The sequence below is a fragment of the Plasmodium relictum genome (assembly GCF_900005765.1).
Source record: "Plasmodium relictum strain SGS1 genome assembly, chromosome: 10".
NCBI classification, from domain to species: domain Eukaryota; phylum Apicomplexa; class Aconoidasida; order Haemosporida; family Plasmodiidae; genus Plasmodium; species Plasmodium relictum.
In genome coordinates, this window is record NC_041688.1 from 218,376 (window position 1) to 241,026 (window position 22,651).

Consider the following 22,651-nt stretch of genomic DNA (forward strand, 5'->3'; position numbering starts at 1 on the left):
TTTAATTTGTTTTAAGAATACTCATGTCAAGAATATATAACACACATATAAGCCATATATTTATAGTTATTTATCAATTCAACAAATTTATCATATTTTTTTTTTTATTTAAATTTACTTTTATTTTAGTAACTACAAATTTAGAGTTTCAATATTTAATAATAAGAATATATTACCATGACTCTATATTAGTTTGAATTTTTTTTAATAATGTATTGCTTTTTTTTTTTTTTTTTTAATACTTTTTTCTAAAATTATATATTTTTTTCTCTTATTTAATATTATTTAGTTTCATTATTATCACAGTTAATTTTATTGTTATTATTACTGTTTTATTATTATTGTTATTATTATTTTTAATTTATATTACTAAAATTTTTATTTATATTATTATTTTCTATTTAAATTAATACTACTATATTCGTATTTAATGTTATTACAATTTTTTTTTCTTTTTTTCTTTTTATTTAATTTTTATCTTTTTTTTTTTTTCAAATACTATAAAATAAAATAATGTTTTGTTGATAATTTTTAAATAATTTTAATATATTACAAAAAAAAAAAAAAAAAGAAAAAAAGAAGATATAAATTAACATAATTTAAAAAATTTAGTTTATTAAACAGTGAATAATTAAATTTAAAATTGTCTATTAAAAAATGTAAGAATGTATTAATAATACATAAAAAAAGGGTATACTTTTTATATATTAGCTTATCACAAACTTAATATCTTAGCTTTTTTATTTTTAGCATCACCTATAAAAAATAAAAATTTATATAATATTTTTGTTTCCAAAAAATTCAACATAATTGAAATTGTTAGGAAAAATTGAAAATTGAAAAACTTAAAACTAAAATAATTATAAAATATGTTAATGAGAATGGAGATATATTTATTTATGGATACGAAAAAATAAATAAAATTATTACCTATAAATAATTCTGTTATTTCAATATGTGGTGTTATGAAGAAATATTGTTTATCATTATTTATTTTAATAAAGTCACAAAATAATTTCATACTAAAAATAAATAATAAAGAAAAATATATATATGTATAAATAATTTTTTTCATTTGTATATTTTTATCATTATTGATATATTTTATTCAAGCAAAATAAGTTATCTTATTTTATTGTTTTTATTTATAGTTTCATTTTATCTAGTTTTCTTTTTTCTTTTTTTTTTTTAACTTTTTAACGCGTGTAAGTTCATCCATATACACATCAAGTTCATCAAATATATGAAAAGAAGAAGTTTCTGTTAAGGAAAAAGAAGCTAATAATGCCATTTGAATAGTAGACTTTTCACCACCTGATAAAGAATTCATTTCCATATATATATTATTTGAAATATCCTGATTAATTGAAACCAAAACTTTTAAATTTCTATTTGTATCATCAAATTCCAACTTCCCCTTATAGTTATTCATATTTTTCAAAATATTTTTAAAGTGAACTGTAATTTGTTCTTTTGTTTTTCCTAAAGTAAAAGAGTATTTAGCTCTTCTAAGATTTATATTAGACAAATGCATATCATAATTATTTTTTAAATCAGATATTTGCTTTAATTGTTTATTATAACTTTTTTCGTCATTAATATATTGCTCAATCAAATTATTAAAATAACTTTTCATAGAATTATCAGTACTGTCATTTTCATTGAATCCATTCATTTTAAGAATTTGAATTATTTCTTTTTTTTTTTCACACCTTTTTTTCCATAAAATTTCAGAATATTTTTCGCATGATGAATTTAATTTAAGTTCATCAAGAACGCTATTATTAATATCTCTATATAAAAAATCATTATTAGTATTTATAATAGTGCTTAAATTCTTTTGAATGTATTTTTCTAATTCTCTTAAGTCTTTTATTTCGTATTCTTTATTATCATTTAGATAAATAGACTTTTTATAACTTTCTTCTTTATTTACTGTTGCATTTTCGTCATTTTCTGAAAGCACAAAAAGTTTATTGAATGAATTTAGTATGGACAAAGGGATTTCTACAACAATCGCCTCATCACTACAGTCAGATAAATTATTATTTATATTTTGAATTGTAAAAATAAATTTAATTGCAATTTTTTGTCCTATATCATTTTTATTTTCATAATTAATTTTATTATCATAATCATTCATCGTCTCAGTTTCAGTTCCCATATCTTTTTGTAAAATAATATTTGTTATGGATGCATTAGAAGATTTATTTTTTAAAATTAAAAATGGATTCTTTAAAAAAATATCATCTAACAAAAAGTTATTACGTACACATTCAAAATAAATGCTGTGCAATTTATTTAAAGATAATAAGAAATTTTTTTTATTCTTAGTGGCGATTTCATCATTTTTCAGCTTATCCTTTTCTAATTTAATTAAAATGTCCTTTAAATTTTGATACTCTTTAATTAGAAAAGAAAATTTCTCTTTTTTATTTTTTAAATATTCAATGTGTGATGAGATTAAACATTTATGTATAGTTGAACTGGTATAAGAATCCTCTCTTTTTTCTTCAAGGACTTTTATATATGCTTCTATATCATTTATATTATTTTCTATTTCGTTTATATCTTTATTTTTTTCTTTAATTTCTATATCCATTTGTTCAGAAAAAATATTATCATGATTTGCTTTTAGTTCATTAATATTTTTCAGTTGATACTTTAATTCGTCTTGCAAAAATTTAGATTTTTTTATTGATTCATTTAAATTATTTAGAATGTTCTTATAAGAAAGTAATTTTTTGGATATTCTTAGAATTTCCTCATTTTTCTCTTTTTTAGTTTTTTCTAATTCTTTTAACTGTTGTTCATTTGTTTTAGTTTCAGAATTTAATATATTATTATTTGCAGAATGTTTACGAACTTCACCATTAGTTTTATTTAAGTTGCTTTCTTCATTTTGTAAATTCAAGAAAAGGGGATCTCTATAATATTCCTCTTTTGAAGGAAGAAAGTGTAAACTTCCATTTGAAAGGACTTTAACTAATATAAAATCGTCGATAACATAAATTGATTTTATTATACTTTTATCATTTAGACGCAATAATTCATGTAATTCACTAGAGTTATTACATATTAGAGTTTGAACAATTTTAAAATTATCATATAAATAAAATAACAAAGAAGTAGGCAATAAATCAACATTTAAAAAAGAATAGATGGTATTTCCATGTATTTTATCTAATAAAAATTGAATATTATGTAATAATTTATCTCTACTCACATGTTGAAATGCATTGGTAACTATTATATTAATTTTGCTTTTATTCTCCACTTCTAAATTATTCAATTTATTTTTGTCTTCATAGCAACTTACTAACCAAGAATAAAAAATATCACCTAAATGCTTTTCAATAATTGATAAAATTTTTATATTTTCTACATTTTTTTTTAATTTTATATATTCTCCAACTGGTCCTATTGGAGCATATGTAAAAGAAAGTTCTGGATTTTTATTATTTATAAAATTATTCTTTTGGTTTTTATTATCCAACTTTAATTCTTCCTGAAAAATTAAGTTATTTTCAGATTTTATGGAAATTCTGTAATTTTTAAATATATTATTTCTTAAAGAATATATATCATATCCATATATGTATATTTTTTTTTTAATTTCATTATTTTTAATTTTTTGGATCTTGCTTGATTGAATAATAATATCATTTATTTGTTTGTTAATAGTATCTACAGTATATTTGCTTTTGTTTACTAGATATTCCATTTCATAAATGGAATTTTCTTTTTTATTTATTTCATTTTGTAGTTCTATTTCTTTCTCCGTTTCTTTTTTTATTTTTTCATTCAATTTTTGAATATCTCCTTCATATTTGTTTAAGTATTCTTGTAATAATTTTTTATTATCTTTTGCTTTTTCAAAGGAACTTATATAATTTATAATTTCCTGTCGACGATCAATATATTTTGTTTTTAAATCATTCAATTCTTCAATCATTGCATTATATTTTGTTATTTTATTCATATCTTTTTTAATCAAATTATATGTAGTTGTATCTTTTTCAACTACTCTTTTTATATCAAGTTTAAGATCTTCGCTTTCTTCAATGAGTGCATTCATTTTACTTTGTATATTTTTAATAACTTTTTCATTTTTTAAATTCTCTGATTTCAGATATTCATTAAATAAAATAATTGTATTTTTTAGTGATTCATAAAATATAAGTATTTTGTAATTATTATCAAATAAATTTAACTTATCGAATTCACTTTTTAATAAATCATTCCTCTCCTTAAACGATTTTAATTCTTCTTCTTGAGGTGACAACAATAACTGCTTCTGTTTTATTTGATTTAAGCAATTTTCTAAAAGTTCACTTTCCTTTTCAATTTCCTCTTCTACTATATTTAATCCAACAGAATTCATAAAAAATTTATGTAAGGCTTTTTCATTAATGTTACTGAAAAATTGTTTTCCTTTTTCTTGATCTAGATACACGCATGGGCTTCTAATATTTAATTTTATAAAATTTAAATAATTATCAATAAATGATTTTTTACGTACAAATTTGTTTTTTTTTTCTTTATTAATAATATTATTATTATCGTCTACCCTATTAAAACTATCCTTATTATTAATAGTATTTTTTTTTTCACTTAATCCATATAGATAAAACTTGCTTGTATGCGATGATACAACTCTCTTTATTATTATCACATCACCATAAGTATCTCTTTTAAAAGAATTTTTTCCTGAATTAGATAAAAATATTTCAATATAACATATCAAATTTTTCTTATTTTTATCATAATCTTTTATATAGTTAGCGAGGTTAATATCCCTTCCTGCATATTTTCCTTGACTTCCTAAAGCTACTGCAACAGCTTGAGCAATAGCACTTTTTCCTTTTCCATTTTTTCCTATTATTATATTTTTGTGAGAATTAAAATTTAATTCAAGATTTTCATGATTCAAAAAGTTTCTTATCCTTAATTTTATTATTTTTCCCGTACTACCATGAAAACTCTTTAAATCAACATCTTTTAACATATTTATATCACAATAATTATTTTCTATCTCTTCATTCATATTTTCATTGTCAATATTTTCTTCAGCATTGCCTATGTTATGTACATTTGTTCTGTCTTCTAAATCATTATTTATATTTACTATATCGTTCTCATTTCCCACATAATCATTTATTGCAGTATTTTTTTCTTTTAAAAATTTAGAAATCTTATTTTTTTTATTTTGACGACTTGAATTATTAATACTCTTATCTTTCATTTTTATATCATCATTTTCTAAACACGATTTATTTTCATTATTATTTGAATTATATGTAATAATATATGATTTTTTATCGTTACTTTTATTTACTTCACTTATGTTTGTATTTAAATTATTTTTTTCTTTTACATCTTTTTCTTTTCTTTTATTATTATTTTCATTTCTTTTTCTTTTTTTATTTTTTGAAATATTTATATTATCGAAATATCCATTTTTCCCAATATCGTTACTATGTAATGAATTAATGCTACTTAATTTAGAATTATTCATAATAAACTATTATTAGTATTGGTCTCTCAAATAACAAAGGAAATTATCTAATCAAAGTACAAATAAGTCCCATTTGACAAATATTATTTATATTTATTATTTTTTATTTTATTTTATTTTTTTATAATAAAGAGTTCATTATGAGCAATAAAATTAACTCAGAGTTATTAATTTTAGCTTTAGTTATTTTAATAAATAAGGTATATTTTTGTACTTACCAAAAAAAAATAAAAAAAACAAAAACAAATATATTTCAAAAATTATAAAAAAAAGTATGTAAGTCCTCAAAGGACAACAAAAAATAAGGGGTTAAAAAATATTTCATATGCTTACAGTTTATGAAATAATAGAAGAAATAAAAAAAAAAAACATATATAATATTTATATCATAAGTCTAATATCTTTTTCTTTTCTTTATTCTTGCCTGTATATTATATTTTATTCTCTTTAATTATCATTTTATCCTTAATATATAGCTTATTAAAAAATTAATATTACTTTTGCAACCATTGTTTCAACTTTTCATTTATATTAATCGAGAAGAATTATAAAATTATAAAATAAATTTTTATAAAATAAAAAAAAAAATTATTAAGCTATGAGAAAAGAATTTTATTAAAAAAAAAAAAAAAATTATAAAATGTATATATAATATTTACAAAAAATTAAATATATATATACTTTTGTTATTTTATTTTTTTTTATTTTTTTTATTTTTAATTTATTAGATATGCTTAATAACTAAAATAAAATAAAAAAAATATTCTAATTGCCTATAATTTTTTTTCTCTATTTTTCTATTAAACAAATATTTGAAAAAATATTTATTACACATTTTTAATTATGAGATAAAATAATTACTTTATTATGGGAGTAATATTTTTCAAATTTTATGTATTTTCACAACATTATTTAGAAATCCTTTAAAACTTATATTTTTCATTTTTTATGATACACGCCTCTTTTTTTCTTTATAAAAAGATATTTTAAACATAAAATTTTTAAAAATTATTAATAATTATATTTTTTCAAATTGTTACGAAATAAAAATTCATAGAAAAAAAAATCAAGTTCTCAATTTAGTGAAATATATAATGTCATACAGTATAATTCTTTAAAAACGTTTATATATATATGCATAAGTATGTGGAAACAATACATGTATACAATTGAAGTTATTGAATTAATAGTTCATAAAATATATAGTTTTGTTTTAATAAAAAGGGAATAACTTCAAGTATAAAAAAAAAAAAAAATTCATTTTAAAAAAAATAAAAAATAAAAAAAAATAATAAAATTATATGAAAGATACATATTCATACATAACAATCAACGATATTTATTTCGTGTAATATAGAAATTAAATAAATATCTCTATTTTTATTTATGTTTTGTATCTATGCATAATTTTTTAGGTAAAACGCAATTATTTTATTTTATTTATTTTGGGGTTTTTTTTTACATATTTTTTTTAAAATTCTACTTAAGACGGAATAATTTTATTCATATATTACAAAAAATTAAGCAGTTCTTTTTTTTAAATATCTTAACAATTTTTGGTTTTTACTTGGAATATATGACAAAACTTACGAGCTCTTTGCTTTTTGATACATTTCATCAATTTGAGACTTAAATTTTTTATGAGCAACATGTCTTTTAATTTTTCCTGTGGGTGTCAATAAATCATTTTCTATAGTAAAGGGTTCTAGAGTGAAAAAGACATCTTTAACTTGTTCATATCCTTTTAATCCATCACTTTTCCCTATTTTAATTAAATCGTTAATAACATCATTTTTAAAATCGGGTAACGTTATAATTTCATCATCTGTTTTGTCAATTTTCTTATTTTTTTTCCAAATTTCAATAGTATCTGTTGATGGAAATATAACACAAACAAGAAAAGATTCAAACGAATATCCAAAAACAAAAATTTGGTTAATAAATAAAGATTGTTTATAAGAAGATTCTATTTTTTCTACAGCCACGTATTCACCTTGAGACAATTTAAAAATATTTTTTTTTCTATCAATAATAGTAAGTGAGCCATTTTCATTTAACACAACTACATCTCCTGTACGTATCCAACCATCTTCATCAATTAAATCCTTTGTTTCCTTTTCTAATTTAAAATAACCTAAGTTACATATACTTGGTCCTCTTAAGTATAATTCTCCTTTGGGTGGTTTGTCAGTGATGAAATAATTCATTTCAGGTACTGATACAACTTTAAATTCTACACATGATATAGGTCCTCCTATATGCCCAACAATAGGATCATGTATATATGACAAAAATGCAGGTCCTAATGTTTCGGTCATCCCATAACCCTCTAAAATTGGTACACAAAAAATTGACTTCAACTTTTTTAAGACATCAGAACTAATAGGTGCAGATCCGTTTAACATTACTTTTACATTCCCTCCTAAAATTTTTTTTGCCTTATTAAAAAGCAATTTATCCCATAAAAAATGAGTAGAAGAACCACTTGAATTTAATTTCTTAACTTTATGTTCTATTCCTTTATTAAATAATGCTTGAATTAAGTGTGATTTCTTTTTTAAAGAATTAAAAATTCTCTCATGAATTCTATTAAAAAGCCTGGGAACACTAATAAAAATCGTTGGTTTTAACGTTTGGATATCCTCAATTAATGCTTGTACATTTCCTGAATAATATCCTATACGTATTCCATAGTAAAAGCATAATAAAAGAAACACTCTCTCATATATATGAGCTAATGGTAAATAAGATATATGTATATCCTTTTCATTTACTTCTATATCTGGCATTTTTGATACCTCTATAACTGATGCACTTAATGTTGCTAAAAAATTTCTATTAGTCATTATTACTCCTTTAGGGAATCCAGTAGTACCTGAGGTATAGCAAATAGAAGCAACAGTATCAAGATCTCCAGGGGTAACATCTAATCTATTTTTTTTGCCTTCATTTATTAAATCCTCCCATGCAATTAATTCCAAATTAAATTTTTTGCCTAATTTTTCTATTTCTTCATCTATTTCATCTACTAAAATTAGTTTTTTTAAATAAATTTTTTCACATGTTTCTAATGAATTAAATAAATTAAGAACACAAGACTTATTGCAAATAATAGTTTCCATTAAGGTTTGCTCTAAAATAAATTTACTTGATTCAGTACCTAAAGAGTCATATAAAGGTACTGTAACAATGTTATATGCGTTACAACTTAAATCACAAATAGTCCATTCTTCATTATTAGGCATATAAAAACCTAGAAATCGAGCACTTTTTATTATATTGTCATCACATTCAATTAGTGGGCATGCATTGGAATTTAATAGCCCTGAACCAATTAATATTACTAATTCTTTTATCTCTCTATATGTTTTCCATTTATATTCTCCCAACTTATTGTTTTCTTTTATTCGAGTGCCTAAGCATTCATTATCTTTAAATTTATCGGATACTTCACTAAACAGCTCCCATATATTATTTAAAGGTTTATCTTCAAAATTACCTACTAATATATCTTTATATTTAGGGTTCCTATAAACCCCCGTACATTCATTTCCTACATCTTCACTTATTTTAAATGAATAAACTAATTCATTTTTTTCGTTATACATCTTCAATTACTTAAGTTAAAAAAAAAAAATAAAAAAATGAAAATTTATGTTTATATTAAATATATAATTACAATATAGTACGATACTTTTTTTTTTACACTTGAATAACTAATAATATAAATATTATAAAATAAATTATAATATAAACATTTCTAATATTAAAATTATAAATGTATAAAAGAAAAAAATTATACTTTTATTAGCATTTCTCTAGATGTACATATATATATATATATATATAAACAATAGCCAATGAAATTTCATATTTTAATATACATATAATCAATATTACATAAAAATGACATTATTTATATTTAATTTATATCAATTTATAAAATATTTATGTTTATAAATAAATTACATAGTATAAATATATATGAAATAAAATTATAATTTTTTTTATAAACTAATAATTAAAAATGTATCTATGTAGAAAAATAATTAAAAAAAAAAAAAAGATGTGGCATCTATATATTAGCAAAAATCATTAGATATGTAAAAATTATAAACATTATATATATATATTTATCTATAATTACTTCTTTTTTATATTTTTTACTATAATATTTTTCTTTCTGTGAAAATATGTGAAAATTTCATTAAATACTAAATAACATTAAAATTATTCTTTTTAATAAGCTTATTATAAAAAAGTTGCAATTTTAATATATTTTTTTTTTTATTCTCTGATTAAAAAAAAATATAAAAATATGTTCTTTAAGATTAAAAATTATACTATATGATTTTTAATTTAACTAAATTTTTATTAAGTATATATTTATAATATCTTTAATTTTTTTTATTGTTTAAAATTTAAACTAGATTAAATTATATTTATCATTTATTTTTATTTTTTTTTTTATTTTCTTTTTTTTTTTTTCTATTATTTTTTTCCTTATAAACTTTTTGTAATGTTCATCTTTTTTTCAATAATCTTTTAAAAAATATTTACTTGACAATATTATTTTTTTTTTTTATTAATTTTCTCTAGGATTTCTTGTGTATATTAATCTTGTGTAAATTTTAATATATTTTGTTAATATATTATTTTGTATTCAAAAATTTACAAAAATTTAAGAAGTAACGATAACATTTAATAACATATATTAAAGCCTAATGTGTTATAACTATATTTTTATTCAAAAAATAAAATAAATAAATGGGAAAATAATTAGGGTAATTAATAAATATGGCAATTACACTTAGAATTCTTGCATTAGAGAATTTTAAATATATATTATTAAAAAAAAATTTTATATTAAGATATATTTTTATTATTTTTAAACTATTTGGTGTTGAAATATCAATTATGATAAAATTTTATTAGGCATATTATTTTATTGGGCTCAAGAATATATATGTTTATATATTTATTTTTATACATGTTTTTTATTTTTATTGATATTTTCAATTTGTTAAATAATATTTATAAAAAAATATCAAGAGTGTACATTGTATTCTTTATATTTCATCTGTTAAAAGAAAAAAAAATATATAAAAAAGATGTAATAGATAATAAATAGAAATATGAATTACTCTAATAATTAATATTATTGAGGTGTGAATATTTTTTATTTCATTTTTTATATAATTATGAATTTAAAGTATAATTTTATTGTTTTTAAATTGAGTAAAAAAAAAATTTTAAAGTAAAATTGGTACAATTATTTACTAATATAGAAAAAAAGTCAAATATCTATATATTTACACGTTTATGATACTACTTGAAAAATTGAATTTTTTTTTTTCTTTTTTTTTTTTGGTATTATAATTTATATAGTATAGAATTTTTTTTTTAAAGTGCCAACCTAATACTTTTCATAAATTTTATTACCTTTTTCGTTTTCTAAAAAGCTATTAAATACATTAAAAATTATGTTTACGTTGAAAATATTAAATATAAAATAATAGTAATAATTATAATCATAAAAATAATAATGTTAGTAGTAATACAGTTTTAATAATAATTTTAATAATAGTGAATAAAAGATTTTAGGTATATTTACTAAAAGGGCACAAACTATAAATGCATCTATATATTAACTTGAGCTTTGCTAATTTTTACAAAAATATATTTTATGTTTTTACATTTTTTTCTTTTTCTTAAACAATTTCACATTTTATTATTTCATTGTCTTATTTTTTTTTTACTTATTTTTAATATCATAAAATTACACTTTTTAAAAAAAAAAAGATGATTATTTCTACATAATATGTTATTCTTTATTATATTAACATTTTTTTTCGAACTGTCTCATAAAAAATAATTGCATATTGCATACATATTAAAAAAACAAGAAATATATTATGAGGTGAAATAATAATGTTAAAAACAAAAATAATAATTTTAAAAATAAAAGAAAATGAAACATTATTAAGTAAACGTGGGACAAATAAAGAAATTAATTAAAAAAAGAAAAAAGTTACGTATTCAAATATATAAAAAAAAAAAAAAAATTATATGTTATATATATAAACATTATTTAATTAAATGTATAATAATAATAAAAAAAAAGTGATAATAAATTAAAAAAAAATGAATATAAATAAATGTATAAATTTTTTATTTATTATTAAATTGACACATTTAAAATAAAAAGTATTATTCAATCACTTCATTTGAATAAATTACAAAAGTTGAAACATAATAAAATAAAACAGACACACATACATGCATACATACATACATACATTTAATTTTTATTATTTTTATTTTATTTTGTTTTTTTTTCTATATGTGTAATACATATTTTAAATTTTAAAATAAATATATGTAGTTATATATATATAAGTAATTTTTTGTTTTCTAAATTAATTATATTAGGCATCATGAATTAAGATTGCATATGTTTCATAATATTTAATATATTTTTATTTATATATAACAATTATATATTTGCTGTTAAACTACTATAAATTATTTTTATCAATTATTTTATTTATTTATTTTTTTTTAATAGTCAAATATTTCCACTTTTTGTGCCATTTTTGGAGCAACAGTGGACAATTCATCTTCGGGATAATTCCAAAAATTCGAGCAACTAATTAAAGAATTATTGTTCAATTTATATACATTTTTAAAATTGTTAGTTGGGTCATATGTTTCTGTATTTTCTTCATTGCTTTTGATATGATGTATACTTTTATTTAGATAATGTTCTGAAAAATGAGAATCTAAATTTAATTGATGATTTAATTTACCTTTAGATGAGGACAATGTGTTGTAAGATGAATATATAGCGTTGTTATTATTTGTACTATCATCATTAAATAAAAAATTATCTTTACTAAAATTACTTGAATTTTTCATATGTAGTAAATTTAAGAAATTTTTGATATCAGAAGAATTCATTTTTTCTGAATCATCTTCAATAACTTTTAGTGCACTATCTTGAGCAGTAATTTCCATATGCTCAATGGTATCTACTAAGTTATTTTCTTCATTATTCGATGTAAAATCCTTTGAAGAAGTGCTAGACATTCTCATAGGAGTAGAAGGCTCTTTAGTGGAGAATGAAGAGTAGTGATTTATCGTATCATTATTTTTCGTCTTATTTAAATTATAAAATTTGTTACTATTTACGTTAATATTATTGTCCTGTCCTCTTACTTCATTAAGTGATTTATGGCTTCTACCTACTTCTTTCTTTTTATTACACATATTTTGTAATTTGTTTAGATTAAAATTGTTCATAATGTTATTATTATTTTCCATGTCATTATTTATCAAATAATTTTTAAAATTTACATTATTATGCATTTTTGATTCTCCATTATTATCTTTATTTTTTAATAGTATAGGATACATTTTATTTGGAAAAGATGAACTTTTTTGATAATTTTTATTATTTACATTATTATTTATATTGCTATTATTAGCACTTGCATTTTTTACAAATCTTTTTGTAAACTTATTGTTCTGTGATGGAAAATTGCCTATTAATGAATTTGATTGTTTTAAAACTTTTTCATTCTTTTTTTCTTCATTCAAAAAATTGCTTTTTTTGTTCATTTTTTGTAAAGAGTTCGATAAGGATGATGATAGCATTAAGTTAATAGCATTTTGAGATGGAGATAAATTTCCAGGTAAAGGTCTCAATTCTTCAATATAATGAGCGTGTCTACAGTGTGCTTCTGCATTACATTTTCCTCTCAAGAATTTCGTACAAGGAGCTGTTTTATATAAATCCCCTGTCGGCCTTAATTCACAAACAGAATGAGCATAACTACATTTTTCATTTTTGCATAAACCTGATTTTTTGGCTAGTGGGCATAAACTAGTAAATGATAAATCAGGAATTGGATTTAATTCATCTTGAGAATGAGCGAATAAACAATCTACCCCTCTATCACATCTCCCCGAAAAAAACCATGGGCACATTTTCGTTTTGTAAAATTGCTTTTTTCGAGGTATTTGAGCTATCACTAAAGATGATTGCGTATTCATATTTTTCGTCATCATTTCCTATTACATATATATTAATTTCAATAAAAAAAAAAAAAAAAGAAAGAAAAAAAAATATTATATATATATATATATGAATTACATATAACAACAATTATACTTTTCACTATTATATATCTACTCTGACAAAATTTAGTATGCTCAAATTTATTATTTATAATTTTTAATATTTATCTGCTTATCAAGAACTTATTTAATAAATAACATTAATTTTATATCTTATAAAAACATTAACTATGATATATTGTTTGCTATATAGTCTTTATGTCAATCTTTGTTTTTTATTTTCAATAATGTAAACTGAATTTTTTATATCTCCTTTTTTTTATCTCTAGCATTACATTATTCTTACCAATATTTCCTGTTAGTCGAAAATTACTTTCCAATATCTCTATTTTTTTTAAATAATTGCATTTACAAGGTAACAATTAAAACATAAAAAAAAATTATACAGTTATATAAAAAAAAATAAATAAATAAAATAAAATTATAAAGATATAATAAAAAAAAATATTGGTAACATATATATATAATTCAAAATAAAAGATAAATATTAAAGAATATATAAATACTTAAAAAATAGATATTGGTAAAAATATTTCTATTAATCATTAAACTTTATAAATAATAAAACATATCACATAAAAAAAAAGTCTCTTAAAGTGATATTTTTAAAATAAAATAGATGCTGTAAAAAAAATTATCAACTTGTTTATTTTTTAAATGAATTCAAAAAAAAATTATAAATAAAAAGAACAATTTTTTTTAGTTTTATTTAAATATATATTTTGTTAATTTTAATAAAACAAAGACAACTTTCAAAAAAAAAAAAAGAAAGTAATATATAAAGAATAAAAAGAATAATTATCAAGATAATTATCAGATGTAATCCAAATAATAAAAAAAAATAAAAATTTATATAATAAAAAAAAAATAAAATAATAAATGAAACAATATTCTCAAAAATATGAAGCCTATGGTTATATAAAATAGCACACTGATACTATAATATAATATAAATATATATATATATATATATTTATTATTATAATTAAAACATATATTAAAAACAGTAATAATAAAAAAATATAATAAAATTAATAAAAAAAATTTATACATATATATGTAACATAAACTTAAAACATAAGATATAAAACCATTTGCATTTCATTTAATTCTGAATAAGATTAAAAAAAAAAAAAAAACTTATTTAAAGCGTATGGGAAAAAAAAATTGAAATATATATAAAAATACATATATATATATATATTTATTTTACGGGAGATGGATTAGTTTATTTCTTTAGCATAAATTAAAAATATAAAAGTATATACATGTATATAAATATTGGTATATATGATATATTTTTTTATATTATTACTATAAAACATAATAAAGTGTTTTTAAAAATAAAAAATTATCATTTTTATATATATAGATGTTATTTTAAATAAACAATGTTATAATAAATTAAAAAAGTAATAACGTTAATAAATACATACATATATATATTCAATTTTTTTTTATAAATATTAAGAAAAATAACTTTCTTTCCAATATGTTAAAATAATATACTTAAATAATGAGTGAAATAAATACATAAGAAAAATAAAATAAAATGTCAACAAAAGTAAATCATATAAAAAAACAGAAAAAGCATATGTAAAAAAAAAATGTTTTTATTTTTTTATATACATTTTTAGATTCCTATGCTATCTATACAAATGGAACATGAAAAAAGTAATAAAAAAAAAAAGAAAAAATTTTAAGTTATAATATACGAAAAGTAAGGATAATATTTATTTATTCTATATATACTTGTATGAGAATGATAAAAAAAAAAATATTTAAAAAAATTTTACAATTATTTTTTTAGTTTATATGATTTATGAAAATTATAGTATTTTACAGACAAAAAACTTAATTACTTCTATTCTTCGAGACATCTAGCATTCGAATAAAAATAAAATGTAAAAAAAAAAAAGAAAAAAAGAAAAATAAATTAAAAATTTTTCTAATTTAAATTGTTATTAAAAATAAAATATATTAATACTTATTTTTCATTTAATGAAATTTCCTTATTATACTAAATAAAAAAAGATAGATGTAAACATAACTTATTATGGAAGAGAAAATAAAATTATAAATAAAATATCAGTTTTAATGTTTCTTTAGTTATCTAAAAAAGTTTATTATTTTTTTTTTTTTTTTTCTTATTAATGAATTATTACTTTTTTTAAATTTTGTACTTTTTTTTTTTTTTTTAAATATACATCTAGCATAAATTCATGTATAAAAAAATTTACAAGTTTTACTAGTATTCATCCGTTTATCAAATTTTTTTTTTTTTAAGTAAATATATAAATTTTTTATTAAATAAAACATTTAGGAAATAAAGTTTTTAATAGAAAATTGTTTAAAAAAAGTATATAGAAAATGAAAAGAAAATAAGGTTCCTTTTTGTACACAAAAATTGTTTTAAAAAAAGAGAAAATTAAAAAAAAATTCCATAATTCCAAAGGTTAATGATTCAAAGAAAAAATACAAAAAAGGATGTGCATATATATACATATATATAAAATGTACTATTATTATTAATATTTGCTAAAATATAGTGTGCATTTCTTGCATAAAATTTAAGAAAAAAAGAGGTAATTGAGGTTTTAATTATCCTTGGAGACTTTCTATAGAACGATATCTCTTCTATGTAAAAGTATTTTTTTTTTTTTTCTTTAATACTTTTTTTATATATGTTGGATTTAAAAAAAAAAAAAAAGTTAAAATTAAAAAGGAATATTAATAATTTTTACGAAGAAATGAAATAGTAATATAAGAGATTCTTAATGAAAATAAAAATTTACTAAATATTGTCTAATAGGAAAATATATATTGTAGAAATAATGCAAATATTATAAAGAAAAATTTTAATAAAACAATAACATAATGGAGAAGAGGAGAAAAAAAAAAAAAAAAAGTTGAATTAAAATTAACATAAATTATTTATTATAAAAACAAATAAGAGTTAAATGAAGTGTTATTTCAAATTAATTATAAATCTTCATTGAATTTAGCTTAATATGAAAATAATTTAAATTACATATTTCTCATGAGCTAAAAATGTAATTCATGTACATCTGAATATATTATAATTATGCATATTATATATTTTTTGTGCTTCCTTTTTTTAATTCTGGTTTTATCTAGTTCTTTTTACCTTAATCATTATTTTGATTGTCATAAACTATCTAAATATTATATAAGCTATATATAATGACTATATAAATAAAGAATATTAAAAAAAAAGGATATTGCAAATTTTGTTAATATATTTTTTAATATAAACATACATATATTTAACGAAAATTCTTATATAACATAATAAGATAAATTGTGTGCAAAAAGTCTTTATTCCATTCGTAATTTCTTATATGAAAATAAAAAAAATAAGAATTAATGCATTTCAATATTTTATTTTGTTTTATTTTATATTTATGCTTGAAAAAAAAAATTCTTATTTTCATAAAATATAAAAACTATAATAATTAAACTAAACTAGCTAGCACATCCCTTTTTTTATGTTTTATTTTCCATTTTTATTATTTTTAGACTTTTTTTCTAATGTAAAAAAAAACAAAAATAAAAAAAAAATATAGGAATACTGCTTGTTATAAATGCGTTGAAGAAAAAGGTAGAGCAAAAGTTAGTAATACGAATATAATAATAAAAAAAAATTATATTTCTATAAGAATATCCAAGAATTTTCAAACTCTTCATATTTTTTGTCTATTTTTTATTTTTATTTTATTTATTTAATGTTTTATATTAATATTATTTTTATGAAAACAGTAAATTAAATTAAATACATTTCTATAAAAGAAAATTTTGAACATATTTATTTAATTTCTTCTTTTAATTTATTATAAATATCTGATAGCACAAAAATTATGTACATTTTTTTAAGTTTGTTGTGAAATTTATTACCTATGCATTAAAAGAGTGATGCATAAAAAAAAAAAAAAATAAATAATATAATATAAAATGTTACAAAAAAAAAAAAAAAAAAAATTATTAAATTATAATAAGACAAATAAATGAATAAATGTACATTAATAAACGAGTAATAAAAAAAAAAATGATTACGGATTTAAGTAATAAAATTAATTTACGAATATTTTATTTAAATAAAAGAAATTTAATAAATATGTGCAGACTTTAAAATATATTTTAAAAACATTAAAGTACTTAAATACCTGTATTAAAATAAATAAGAAGCTTAATATAAAAGTTTATATAAAATTATAAATTATTTTTTATTTTTTTAAATAATATAATGAATTAAATATATGTAAATAATTTCAATAAAACTTTCAAAATTTTTTTTAATTTTCATTTCCATTTTTATTTAGATTCTTATTTTTATTCTTTCCTTTTGTATATATCCTTTTATCACAAGGACTAAATCCCTTTTCAACTGATCCTACTATTGCCCATTCAGGTGTTTCTGCACAATAGTCTATTGCATTAAAATCTTTATTTTGTTTTACCAAGGACTGAAATTTTTCATAATCTATCCAAGTAAACCATTTGTTATTAATTTTAAATATTTTTTTAGCTATTAAAATGCTACATGAATGTTTATGTTCACAAGATATTTCATAAATATTGGCTAATGAGGATTTACAATTTATCAAATGAAGAGCAAATTGATGCACCTCTTCATGCCAAGGGATGTTTTTCATAGTTAGTTGATAACCATCTGAAGATCCACAATAAGTTACAGCTTTAATTTCAATAAAATCAGGAAAACCATATTCAATTAATTTAGCATAACTTGAAATTTCGTCAACCATCATGTTGTATTCTTTTACTAAAGTAAATCTAAAAACAGTCCTTTCTTTTCTATTTTTTAAAAGTTTTATGCATTTAATATATCTTTCCCAGTAATCTTTAAATAAAGGCCTATCAATATTTTTTAAAGCCTCTTTATTTGGCGCATCAATAGATAAATACAACTGCGTAACTTTATGTAAATTTTTTAATGCATCTGGAAATTGAGCATTAGTAACTAAAAAAGTAGAAATATTTTTTTTATGCAATTCATCAATTAATTTATTAATATCAGGATACATAATTGGTTCCCCAACTAATGATAAAGCACAATGTTTTATATTCATAGCATTATTAAATCTTTCCTTAATAATACCATATACACCTTTTAATTCTTTTATCATCCCTTTATGTTTTTTAATAGCTTCTTCTACTATCATTTCTGCTTCATCTTTATTCCACTTCCAGCTGACTCCTACAGGATTTTTATGATGTCTCCAACAAAAAACGCATTTATTTGCACAAGCTAAACTAGGAGTTGCTTCCATGCACTGATAAGAATTTATGCCATAAAAGGTATGCTTATAACATCCTCCTCTTCCCCTTAGTTGAGATTTAGTCCATCTACATAATTTGACTGCACTATGAGAACCAATTATTTTATATCCTTCTTTTGTTAACTTATCTCTTTGATTTTTTGTAAGCATATCTTTTGCTACGCTTGAAATCAAATCTTCCAATTCGTCTTCACTACTGCATTCTAAAGAAGTAACTTTATTATAATTATTAGAATTAGTAGTAACTATATTTTTTTTTTTTTTGTAATCCTTTTCATCGTAACTAGTTTCTGAAGAAATTATTTTTGTTGATTCTTCATAATTATAGTCATATTCTGATTTGTTTTTGTCACTTTTGTATATAATAGAAGAATTCTGATTATTTATCATATCTTCGAATTTATTTTCTTCATTTTTATGTGTGTTAAATATTTGTTTATTTATGTTATTATTTTCACTCTTATTGAAATTATTGATGTGATTTTTGCTATAATCTTTTTTATTAGAAATAAAATAATTTTCCTTATTCTCATTATTATCACGGTAATAAATTAATTTTTCATCAATACATAATTCCTTATTATTTTTATTCAGATTATTTGATTGAATACTATTTACACATTTTTGTTTGTTATAACCATTTTCATAAATTGGGTTATATTTTCTACAAAAAAAAGAGCAATAAAATGTTAAGTTACCATATTTTTTCATATTGAGATAACGGATAAAGCTGCATAATTTCATATGATTAAGATAGAAAAATATAGACAAAAATAATGTTTTAAATAAATTACATTTCCAATTCATAATGTAATCTTCATTATTTTCCTCATCACACAATGTTAATGTTTTATATAATTTTTTTCCACCCAATGAATAAAGCCATTTATCACATTTATTAATAGGAGAACAAAAGTATTCTTTCCCATAACTTTTGTTACCGTATCCTACACAACTATAAAAAACATTTTTCAAAAAGTTCTTTTCTACTCTAAAATCGTTTAGTAAATCTTTTAAAATTTCTTCTAGTTTAAAGCAATTTCTAGGAAAGGTACCATTATCATAAGTGCTTATAAATAATATCAATATATTCAAATCATAATCTTGTAATCTTTCAGAAAAAGAATCAAAATCAAATTCGTTACCACTTATAAAATCAAAATTTACTATTGTTATATTTGTTTCTATAGAGCAATCTATATAATTCATAAAATTTTTTTTTGATTGTTTTATGTTTTTTTCATATTCTTTTAAGTAATCCCTTTTCCATGTTATTTCATTATTTCTTTTCTTTAAACCTGTTTTATTCTTCAAATAAAATTTAAAATATTCCAATATGTCATTTTCCAAATTATTGTTTTCGTTTATGTTATTTTCATTTTCATATATATTTCTTTTTATATCTTTATAAAAATTATGAATTTCTCTAAAAAATTCTATTAATTCATTTAAAAACTCTTTTGCCTTATTGTAGCTATTACAACTTTCAGATCCATAAATTAATTTTACATTTATTTTTGCTTTGCTGTAAATTAAATAGTGTTTTAAAATTATTTTAAAGAAATTCTTGTAAATATCAATCATTTTTTCATAATTTTTAGTTTTTCTATTTTTTTTTTTTCCCCTTTTTCTTTATTGTTAGATAAAATAAATGAATTTTAACAATTTAAAAAAAAAAAATGAATATACATATATATATAGTAATGAAAATTTTTATAGCATTATTAATAAGAATTATGAAATACTTTCTCTTAAACCCAAATAAATTTAAAATGTTAACACTTTTAATTTACTATATAATATTCTTAAGATCAACATTTTCTTTTTTTTTTTAGTTTTTAATTATATTTTAAAGAGTAATTAATAAAAATCTCATTTTTTCTCGAATACTAAACATAATTATATATTCTAAGAGGCATTCATGAATTATATATTTTCATGAAGAATATAAATATATAAAATATATTCACATATATGAAAAAAAAAAAAAATAAAATAAAATATTCTTTGAAAAAAACAAAAAAACTTAAAAAAGAATACAATAAAAAAATAAAATAATGTAAATTGAAATAGTTAAAAAAAAAAAATTATAAAAAAATAGCTTAAAAATAATTTAAGCCCTCTAGTTTTTCTTATAATTTTTATGTAAAAATAAGTATATATATAAAAAAAAAAAAAAATTTAAATTTATATGGACAATTAAATCAGAAAAAAAGTAAAAAGAAAAAATATAGAGAGATTATGTTTAAATGATAGCATATTTAAGGATTTTGGTACATAATATAAAAAATGTAAAATTTAAATTAAATTTAAATGTAATTATTAAAATACTCTTAGTATAATTCTTATAAAGTTTTTCATGTTATAATTAAAGAATATTTTCAAATTACAAAAATATACATATGCCATGAATAAATTAATTTCTTCTATCTTTAATTAATAAAAATATATTAATAAAAAAAATACATGTAATAGAACTACTTTTATATCTTTGATATACGTTCCTTTTTGACATCCTTTTTTTTATTTTTGTAAGAATTTAATATTTTTTTGAATAAATTATTTTTATAAGAAGCATAATTTTCTGATTTTTGTTTTTTTTTTGTCTTTCTGTGTGTTTTGTTTTTTTTTTTTATATTTGAAATAGAAAATATTTTGCTTATTTTATTTTTTCTTTTCAAAAAATTATTTGAATTTTCAAAGTACTCATCTATTTCTTGATCATATTGTTCTTCTATTTCATTTTTTTCTTCGTCTGAATAATAGTGATAAGAATTTTCGTTGATATTTGATAATATGCATTTTAAAGATGAACTAATATTATTCCTAATCCTTAAACATGTAATTCCATTTTTTAAATGAGATAAATAATCAAACATTTTACCAGATATTGGACATACTAGATAACCCCATTCTATGTCCGAAAAAATAGATAAATCACATTTCTCATCACATACATGAAAATTTTTGCTTAATAAACATATATATAAATTTTTTTTTTGAATAAATTGAAATTCACACTGTTTAAAAGAGCATATGTGAATATTTTTATCTTGATTCTGAGAATCTTCACTTGTAAGTTGTATTTTCATATTTAAGTTATTTTCATTTATTTCATTATTTATATATATTGAATTTGGTACTCCGTACGTAGTACTAATAATATTTTTCGGAATTATTAAAGTATTCGTATGTGATAAAGACTGATTATTATGTTGTATGTTGGTATTATAATTTAATTGAAATACATCTAATGAATTATTAAAGTTATTAAACCGATTATTACTATTATTATTATTATTATTATATAAATCATAAATATCAAATCTATTTAGCGAACACTCTTTTAATGTAAGTAGTGAAGCTTCCATATCTAAAAATTGTTCTTGTGCTGATTTAGGTAAATCAATATATTTATTTTTTTTTTTTTCTATGTATCTAATATAAAATAATTCTTTAAATGGGTCATTTTTTTTTCTGTTAATTGAATCCTCAAAATATTCATATTTATAAAAACATTTCCATAAGTCATTGTAATTTAAAGCGTAATAGAATTCTTTATTAATCAAATACTTATTCGTTAGCACATCTCTATAAGTTAAGAATTTTAAAATTTCTTTTATTATATCTGATGAAAATTCATTCATTGATGATATGTGAAAAAAAAAAAATATCA

General features: G+C 18.8%; 5 protein-coding genes across 5 annotated transcripts; all 5 read right to left on the reverse strand.

The window, feature by feature from the left end:
• Nucleotides 1–715: 715 nt before the first annotated feature.
• PRELSG_1006500 (conserved Plasmodium protein, unknown function) lies at nt 716–5,518 on the reverse strand (the record flags this gene model as incomplete). The annotated part of the gene is made up of 3 exons (XM_028676979.1): nt 716–756; nt 931–1,022; nt 1,194–5,518. The coding sequence occupies 3 exons, from the start codon at nt 5,516–5,518 to the stop codon at nt 716–718; spliced, it is 4,458 nt and encodes a 1,485-aa protein (XP_028533414.1).
• A 1,586-nt stretch (nt 5,519–7,104) lies between these two features.
• ACS10 (acyl-CoA synthetase, putative) lies at nt 7,105–9,126 on the reverse strand (the record flags this gene model as incomplete). The annotated part of the gene is made up of 1 exon (XM_028676980.1): nt 7,105–9,126. The coding sequence occupies one exon, from the start codon at nt 9,124–9,126 to the stop codon at nt 7,105–7,107; it is 2,022 nt and encodes a 673-aa protein (XP_028533415.1).
• A 2,953-nt stretch (nt 9,127–12,079) lies between these two features.
• Nucleotides 12,080–13,573, reverse strand: PRELSG_1006700 (zinc finger protein, putative; the record flags this gene model as incomplete). Its single annotated transcript, XM_028676981.1, has 1 exon — nt 12,080–13,573. The coding sequence occupies one exon, from the start codon at nt 13,571–13,573 to the stop codon at nt 12,080–12,082; it is 1,494 nt and encodes a 497-aa protein (XP_028533416.1).
• Nucleotides 13,574–17,970: 4,397 nt separating this feature from the next.
• Nucleotides 17,971–20,559, reverse strand: PRELSG_1006800 (tRNA-YW synthesizing protein, putative; the record flags this gene model as incomplete). Its single annotated transcript, XM_028676982.1, has 1 exon — nt 17,971–20,559. The coding sequence occupies one exon, from the start codon at nt 20,557–20,559 to the stop codon at nt 17,971–17,973; it is 2,589 nt and encodes an 862-aa protein (XP_028533417.1).
• An 899-nt stretch (nt 20,560–21,458) lies between these two features.
• Nucleotides 21,459–22,622, reverse strand: PRELSG_1006900 (hypothetical protein; the record flags this gene model as incomplete). Its single annotated transcript, XM_028676983.1, has 1 exon — nt 21,459–22,622. The coding sequence occupies one exon, from the start codon at nt 22,620–22,622 to the stop codon at nt 21,459–21,461; it is 1,164 nt and encodes a 387-aa protein (XP_028533418.1).
• Between the last annotated feature and the right edge of the window lie 29 nt (nt 22,623–22,651).